Raw genomic sequence first — 9,319 nt, forward strand, 5'->3', positions numbered from 1 at the left:
CAGGTGCCTGGAAATAACTTCTGAGAAAATAGCTGCCATTTTTGATAAAGCAACTTCCTAACAGGAAACACAATTTATTATGTTCTTTAGCACAGGCGAACAGATTTTCTTTTATTTAGATAAAAGTAGCCCCCTTTTATGTCACAAAAATTTTGAATTGAGGGTGGATCATGATATTTTTCACTCTTACATTATAGCTTATAAAGTGATCAGGAAGAGAGCTGTAATGATTCTTAAGTTATAAAATAAGTTTCATTAACATACAATAAATTATTTCATTTACTTACCACCCTGTCTTTTCTTGTAGAGAGAGTCAGAAAGTTCATCATTACATCAGCTTACTAGAACTGGTGTTAGCAATTTTTTGAATGGCTATAGGCTGTGGCAGTGGTGAGCGTATATTGAATTTCAGTACAAAGTTTCTTTTTTCTTTAGTGAGCACGTGGGCTAGTCCTGGGGATTTTGTGCTGCAATGTGTAGTTTTAAAAGAGATATCTAAGTTCACATCAGCTCAGTCACCAACAGTGGTGATAGACTTCCAGCGTGATTTTTTTCTATTATTTTGTGTGTGTGTGTGTGTGTTAATGTAGCCCTTTGAGATTTCAGCTATAACAGTGTTGTACCTTGCTAAGGACAATAAAACAGACGGAAAACATCACCACACACAAGGAAGAGAAAGGTTAAAGGAAGACACAGAAGAACAGGGAGATTAAAGGAAGACACAGAAGAACACGGAGGTGAACAGGGAAGTCAGAGATACTTTCTGAATCAGAGCTGTTAATATAGATCCTGTCCTTTCTTTCAGTTCTATTTTTATTAATGTGAGAGAGATCAATCTAAAATGGGTGTTCTTCACTTTGAAAACATAAATAGCTAAGTAGGTCCACCATTTAAATATCTTTAAGACCTTTTTTGAGTGAAGATCACCTCAGTCAATGGCCTGTGCATATTTGACAAAATTATGTTAATAGTAATTAGGAACTCCAGTGACAAAAATTGGGTCTAGTTTGTTGTAAATGTTCCTGGACTGTGGGCTGGCATTTACTGTTCTATGACTCACAAATTACAATCACAAAAAATAACACCAGTAATAATTAATCAACCAAAAAAAAAATATCCAAACCTTGACATCTTACCTTCCAAAGTTTCCACTGAGATTCCTGATTTCCTTATTCATTTTCCTTCTCATACATTTTTTTTTAAAGCGAAAAAACTCTGTGGATTTCTTTCTATTAGCTGTCTGTGACACTCTGCCATAAATTCTGTGATTTTTTTTCCTATTTCCTTTGTATTCCAGAGCTCCTCACTGTAGGAAACACCTTACCCAAGTACTGTGGAGAGTTTTCCTCAGTACTCTTTTCTGTGGTGTCAACTGACTAAACTCAGGTGTGACATCACACCTTTGATGTTGATTTGCAGATTATCATAAAGACTGTAGTATTCTCTTATGATAGTCATGTTTATCACTGTTATTATGTTTATTTTTAAAGCAGCTCTCAGAATACAATCTAAAATATGATGTTTGGATGGCAAACATCCCTGATGTGATTTGCAGTGAATGACAGAAATACATGAATTATCATCTAATGTATGATTTATTTAGTTTGCAACTAAAATCACAATTAACATTTCATTGTGGAATTTTATCATTTTAAAAGGATGCATATTAATGAGAATAATATTTGAGAGGCTTTATATTTTTAACTCAAGAAAATGTTAGGCCCACAGATATACTATAGGCTGTCCATAGAACAGCAGTGTGAATCTTCCCCAAGTTGACATCTCTGTGGAAATGCATTTTAAGGCATATGATTTGTTTCAGCATTGCAAACTTTTATGTCAGATCCATTTTTTTTTGTTGCTGTTAGTTTGCTTTTGTAACATTTATGACCTTATAACTACTAGTGCATGTTCATTCAAAAACCTCAAAGTAAGTTTTAATTACAAAGAGTTGATCTAAAATATTCTCCCTTACTCTGGCTAGAATTTCTGTCATTTCAGCCCACAGCCCAAAACAAATGAGATTTAACGGTAGTAGTGTTTTCACTTTTAGTTACAAGCATGAGCTTGTGATCTTGCTGAACACTGCCATTTGCAAAAGAGCAATTAAAACAGATGAAAATCTGCTAATCATGCACAATTCTGTTTAGAAATTTAGTAGTATTTTCCCAATTTGTGTTTTTGCTTGAATTCCTATGAATGAAAGGATATTTTAAGTATTTATATTATGTGTTAAAGTATATAATTCTGAGATAATTTACTATGGATCAACAATTTTCAGCAAGCTAAAAGGACACTGACTATTTAAACATTTTTAGAGAATACTCTGTGTGTGTGAGAGTTTGTGTAGTATATGTTTATGTTCATATATCTATGCTCATGTGAAAAACCCATATTTGTTTTGCCTAAAGTGTTTTTTTTATGCATATAGATGAATTCTGCATTTGCTAACAATAGAAAATAATGTAACGTAGGCATATACCAAATAAAAGCAGATCTGCAGGCAGGAAGCAGAGGTATGTATGCTCATGATTTGGGATTTAGGATTAATAGTTATGTCATGACTTGTAGATTTTGCTTGTGATTTCATCCCTGAAAACATGAAGGGCTATCAGTGGTAATGCTCCACTCGTATTCAGATAGGAACGTTGGCTACACCTAGAGGCAAAGTGATTTAGGTGGCTTTGAAAACAACATTGAGAAGTTCCAGTAATTTAGAAGAACCTTTGGACAGTGAGAACTGAGATGGAAACAGTGAGGAAGAAGGGAATAGGGTCTGGAAAAGGAAAAGGGACACCAATCAGATAGAGTTGTAGTATTTGGCCACCACATGGTGCAAAGTTATCATTCCTCTTCAAAGCTGGGAGTTACCTCTCTTTTTCCAACCATAGTTTGAAGCCATTTTATTTCTGGAAGTACAGTGCTGTTTACATGGTGTACATTCTTCATGAGTGGCTACATGAAATTCTCAACTACAGACAGGAGCATACTAGAAGAAAAGTATAAAGAAATTATTTTTGTTTCTTCTTTGCCCAGACTCATGATTATTTTGAGAGGGTGGTAGGCAGTTCCATTTTGTGACTTTTTCCGTGTTGGCACAATACGTGCCACCTTTTATAAAGAAAAGGATATTCATTTGATGCCTCATTTTTCCTGTGACTAATCTTGAGAAAATAAAGGAATTAATTTACAATTATTATCATATTTCAAATGCTTACTAAGTATGACTTAGTCATGGAAGTGCTTTATCTACATCATAACATGACAGCATTGATTTTAAAATTGTCATGTCAAATTCTTCCTGCATTCTCCTATATGCTAAGGAAATTAGTCAAACAAGTTAATAGAGAATATTTCATAAGAAGCCTAGCAATGATATTAGACCAGCTGCTGAGTTCCTATATAACATTTTAAGTCTATTATGAATACAGATGATGCCCTTTTAATAGTCTATCATATGGGTAGTAGAACAGGAAGATTTATGTTTATTGTATGTATCCATCATAAACATCAGTAAATTGTATAAACAAGTATCGTCCTACTTTGTAAGAGAGATGCTTTGTAAAGCTGATCATTTCTATTACTGTTCATTGCCTATAGATACAGAATACTGGTTCTGATAGCATCTTCCATTAATAATGAAAATCTCCTATTGACTGCCTATCTCCTATCACTGCCAGATAGGGTTCTTAAGCAGTGTAAAATATATCAGGCTGTTAAAAATGTACTGCTGTTCTCTCCAGATTGTTGATCTTTTGTTGGTTTCTACAAGGAGTCATCTTCCTACAGCTGCAATTTTAATTCAGAATGTTTCAATAAATATTTCATTTAAAAAGGTATGTGGAGACCTAATATAGTAAAATAAAATACAAGTTACTGACTGTAGGTTATCTTAATGTTTAGTTGTGGGAATTATGCATAGCACTCATTAGAAAGTCAGCATTCAAGATCGCCAAAGTGCTGGTATACATACAGAGTAATTCTTGTACAGAGGTATCCAGACAGCTTTAGTGCTGTAAATGTCTACTGTGTTTATTCAAAATGTGTAGGAGAATTATATGTGACTGTAGCCTCTAGTAGCTCTGGCTTGCTGCAGCACTTGCTGCAGGTTTTCTTTGAGATGGTTTACCAGTCCTTCAGCTTCACCAAGTTCACTTTCAAAGTTTTGTTCTCTCCTGAATTCCCATAAGCATTTTAGTAGCTCTCTTCATGCATCAAAGAAGAATAAAAAATTATTTAAGGCCTTACTCATTTTTTTTTAATCCTTTTTCAGTACACAAAGACTATAAAGAGCAAAGAGAATGTGGGAATGGTTCTGAGTGGAAGCACTCCAAGTGGTGGGAAGGTCATCATCAGCTCTGCTAAAAAAAAAAAAAAAAAAAATGTGGGGAAGAGGGGTAGCAAAATGTAAAACCAGAGGGACAATAGATAAGAATCACTGTGACAGTGGGAGAGATTCTTTTCACTTTTTTTTTTTTCCTGTGCAGTTTTGATAGAAAACAGACAATAAAAATTGGAAAAGGGTGTGAAGAAGGGGTGTATTTATTCAGCTATATGTGACGTACATTTGTCTAATTTCTAGTTAAACTTTTTTTTTCTCTCAGCAATTACAGGAAGCCTGTGGAAGTGAAGCTGCACATTTCAATAATAGCTAACCATTTGAAAAAGTTCAGTAATCTTATATAGATTCTTAGCACACAACTGCTTTCCTGTGTATTAAGATCTAATTCAAAATTTTACAAATTTAAACAAAAAAAACACTTTGGAGTAAGAGGTTAAACTAAAAAAAACAAAACAGATATAAGAATCTCTGAAATTTTATAAATATGTGCTGATCTAATTCACTTGGTCCAGAAGAAGGAGTTCATGCAGACTTCAGGAGTTGACTTACTACTTGTACATTCAAATGGATTACAGTCTGAAATATAAGTAGCATTTCATAGTTGTGCACCATGGAGAATTAATATGTTTCACAATGTGCTTTACTCACAAGAGAGAAACAATTTATATTCTGCAGTACAGCAAAATAAGCATGTATCATGTCTGTTTCCGTTTTTTTTTTTTTTTTTTTTTTTAATCTTTATATTACTATGAGCATAAGATGTTTATGTTCCCAGATAAGAAAGATTTGGTTTATATTTGTAAATTAGGTGAAAATATGTTATGCCTCTTCAAGTTTATATAGGTCAACAGTTACTAGATGGGTGAGCTTGCTGTTTCTCATATTCCCTCGCCATCACACATATCTCACTTAAATATATGCTCCTCACTTGGGTGGAAAAGAATGGTGAGAAAGACATGCTTACATCTTTAACATAGTAATTGTTCAGTTAATCTCATTTATGGGGGAAGGAGGTTATACTTCACTGATATGGATTAAATATTGTATACTGGGTTCTATATAAATAGCTACAAATGTGCACAATGGTTACATTACATGGTATATTTAACAACATAGCTAAATCAGAAAGTATGAGCTATGCCTTTAGTGATGGGAGTACTAACAATTGCATGCAAGAGTATTTTTGCTCTGCAACCATGAAGGAAATAATTGCTGTTCAGCATTATTCAGTTAAGTTTGCATATCAGTAAAAACACATGCACAGGGGCTCCACCTACATTCCTAGTGCCCTCGCACTGATATGAGTACAGCATATATTAAAGCTTTAGGAGGTGCTACAGTATTCACAACTTGAAAAGTGTGTATAATTTTTAATGGTGTTAATTTGACCACTGTCACATGAAATAGCAATGACGATGTTCAATCTTTTAATTTTTTTAATATTAAAACACAAATTATGGTAGGTGGCAATTTACAGAATTATGCTGTTTTAAATCTTATGTTTTTTCTCCCTTATTTTTGATTCATTGCAGGTATAATTATATAAAGGAAATGTTTGTTTTTTCATATTCTAGATGGAAGACTTTATTTGAAAACTACTGTCATGTATTGATTTTTTCCTGCTGAAGATACCTGTGCTATGGTAAAGAACTTTGCAGTAAGACATTCACCCATAAGGAGTTCTGTGGAAACAAAGTGTTTTCAAGGCAACTTCCTCAACTTTATTCATCAATGTTCTTCAAAAATGTAAGGAATTCTTCAAGAGTGTCCTCCTTTGGTTATCTCCTGTGGCTCAACCTGGAGATCTAGAGAATGTTTGTAAATGTACAGTAGCATTCTTCTTACAGCAAAAATCTGCATCTGTGCACCGGACTATTGTACCAAAACTACAGGCAGGTCAGAAAAGGCTGAGTATTCCCTCTTTCAAGGAATGCAAACTCTGTCCTCCTCTGATGATTCTATATTTGAGCACATCAAATGATCCTTCCAGCGGTGTCCAAGTACACTTATGGACTGTTGTATTATACCAAAACCAGCATGACAGCTCAGAAATGAACTTGGAGAGGGCATAAGAGGATTCTTATTTAAAAAAAAAAAAAAAAAAAAAGAGAAAAAAAGAAAAAAAAATGATACATTCAGTTTTCAAACTATGATCGTGGGTTTTCTTCTAAAGACATTTTTCCACATGCTTTCCAAGAGACCAACACATGTATGTTAGACTACATTAAGTAAAATGGAATTTTGTGTAAGTGAAAAAAAAAAAAAGCTGAATGTAAAGAAATTGTTTTACTGTTCACAAAGTCTCTTTTCCTAAAATAATAATAATAAAAAAAAATACAATAAAAAGAGTAATAATTTCTCATTGTAAACTGGCAGGGGTTTATGAAATAAAAGACTTTGCTTCTTATTAAACTGTTGGTCACATGTACAGTATATAACACAAATCACACAAGGAAGGTATTATGTATGCAGTAGAAAACTAGCGTTTAGGAAATGAAAATTTTAGATAACATTGTTTTGTCACCCTGTTGGTCAGAAAGATAACTTTCTAGTTTTAAAGCATGCAGGCATGTAAATATTTGTCCTGGAGTCACAGTATTACTGAATGAGATCTTAAGCATCTGGTAACAAGTCAGAATTCTGTATCAGCCACTTTTATTTGTATATTGAGCCCTGGTTAGTGCCCTGATTAGTGCACTTTTAAGAATGGACTGTGGCTGAGCAGCAAGCCAAAATGCCAGAAATATTTTTATATGTTAATGTCATATTACGTAAATGTTGCTAAAAAAAAGAGAACCTAGCAAACACTTGATGTATCAGTCCAATTCCACGTAGAACTGAGTGATACAGTTGAAGTCTATTGTCCCTCTCACCTTGATGGGTGGTTATGTGTTATTTTCACTGTCTTTATGAAAGCTACAATATGTGTTTTCACCTTTGTGCTGATAACTGGAAGTAAGCTGCAACACAATGCTTATTACATTACTAAAAATTATGTTCTTTGCTTTGCATACCTTTGGGTTACCCCTTTAAAGACTGATTTTGTGAATCAGTGCTATTTCTGTAAGTTTTGTGATTATTCTTTCTTCATCTTTAATGTTTTATGCATATGAAATATTATTTATTACATGGAAACATATCAGAAACTTAAATGTCTAAGATGCCTAACTTAAAGCAAATATTTCTTTAAAAATATTTCTGATTGGATATTAACATTATTTTGTCAAAAAAAAAATGTTTTGTAAACTCTAGCACTGAGCTCCTATACTGTAGTTTGTAGGTCTTCCTTGCAATACTGGTACACATCTATTTTGTGTGGTTCATATTTACTTCACCATGATCCTTTTTTAACAATAGAAAAGATGTACATACAAATTCACATTGTTTTTTTTTTAATATTGAGCAATATTTTTCATTAAATATTGTTATCTAATACTTTATAGTGACATTATTTTCTAACCGTGATTCTTTCATACTTTTCATAGTTGCTTAAACACATATGAGATTCTGTACTCCAGTTTTTTTCATATGCAGTCTTTAAAGGGTTAACAGCTGTAAAGTTAGATGGACTTGTGGCAAGCTTTTGAATCATTCATATCTGAAAGAGAATTAAAAGCCTACAACTGAAATATGTAGTAGCATTTACCATTGCTCTGATCCTTGCATAGAGTCACTTATAAGTAGGTTTTAGTAGTTTTACAGTGTATACTTTCAAGACCTTCGGGAATGCCTCAGTGTTTGGCTTGGTACATAAATGGAAATACTAAGGATTATGGGGAAACCAATTTATAAGCTGGATGGCTAGAAAGAATCTTGCTAAAAACAGTAAATATTACAGACCATGAGATATTAATGTAAGTTGAATTTTCTGCCCCTCTTTAATTATACAGGTTTTGGGTTGTTACTTTCTTTTTTATTTGGATTTTTTTTTTTGCATAGATTATGAAGAAAAGTTGTGCTCGTGTTATTGTTTATATGCTTTTGTAATCTTAAAGATATTAATGTCTAGTTGTTCTATATTATAACCACATTTGCGTTCTATGCAAGCCCTTGGAACAGAACATACTCATCTTCATGTAGGACCTATGAAAATTGTCTATTTTTATCTATATATTTAAAGTTTTCTAAAAATGAAAAAAGGTTATTACGAATTTTGTTGTACAAAATCTGTACAAAAATCTGTTTTTACATCATAATGCAAGAATTGGAAATTTTTCTATGGTAGCCTAGTTATTTGAGCCTGGTTTCAATGTGAGAACCACGTTTACTGTTATTGTATTTAATTTTCTTTTCTTTTCAACAATCTGCTAATAAAACTGTCTGAAATCTCCCTGCGATTTTATTTACAGTTCATCTTTATTAAATGTTCTGAAATGTATAACATCAGAGGAATATTTCCTTTCTAATGGGAGGCATCTAGAAACAACGTAAGTCAGCTCTTTGTAATGTGTGAAGAACAATGTTGAATGATTTTATTTAACATGCAACTGCTTCTATCTCTAATATGAATCACTGTGGTGAAAAACATCATAAAAGCACACTCTGTGGTTATTGTTTAACAAGCAGATTTTCCTTTTTTTTTTTTTTTTCTGCCAGCTAAGCAAACTGCCCCATCTACATGATTTATTTATGTACATCTCTCAGTTTATGAAGCTGTTATTTGTACCTTTTCACTTTATATTGTGATATTCCCATGATTCTTATTTGACAAAGCTTTGTGCTGAATAATGTAAAGTGGACACATTGATGGAACAAAACATATTATTCCCCTAACTACAAAAATGCAGGAGTAATCCAGTTGTTTTCGTATCACGTCTCCTTCACTTTGGTATCCTAACATATTTTTTTAACAAACATCAAGCATTCAAACATTTAAACCTGCATTTAAAAAAAATAATTACTTCTGCCTTATTATATCCTTAAATGCTATTTTGAGAGAGAAAAAAAAGGATGGTTAAAAAAAAAAAAAGGTAAAAA

At 32.8% G+C, this 9,319-nt stretch overlaps 1 protein-coding gene across 8 annotated transcripts in view; it reads left to right on the forward strand.

The window, feature by feature from the left end:
• The window catches only part of DACH1 (dachshund family transcription factor 1), a 380,086-nt gene extending 371,414 nt beyond the window's left edge, over positions 1-8,672 (forward strand). For 6 of the 8 annotated variants that reach the window (XM_048079098.2, XM_048079096.2, XM_048079097.2 and 3 more), the window contains one exon: positions 5,917-8,672. Coding sequence is in view for 5 of the 8 variants with exons in the window: in XM_048079096.2 (XP_047935053.2) it covers positions 5,917-5,954 (38 nt within the window). In the remaining 3 variants the exon portion in view is untranslated. Of the gene's footprint in view, positions 1-5,874 lie in introns of all 8 variants that reach the window. The other 2 variants (XM_048079100.2, XM_048079099.2) reach the window with 1 other exon arrangement.
• The last annotated feature ends 647 nt before the right edge of the window (positions 8,673-9,319 follow it).

This window comes from Anser cygnoides, chromosome 1, assembly GCF_040182565.1.
Source record: "Anser cygnoides isolate HZ-2024a breed goose chromosome 1, Taihu_goose_T2T_genome, whole genome shotgun sequence".
Lineage (NCBI taxonomy): Eukaryota > Metazoa > Chordata > Aves > Anseriformes > Anatidae > Anser > Anser cygnoides.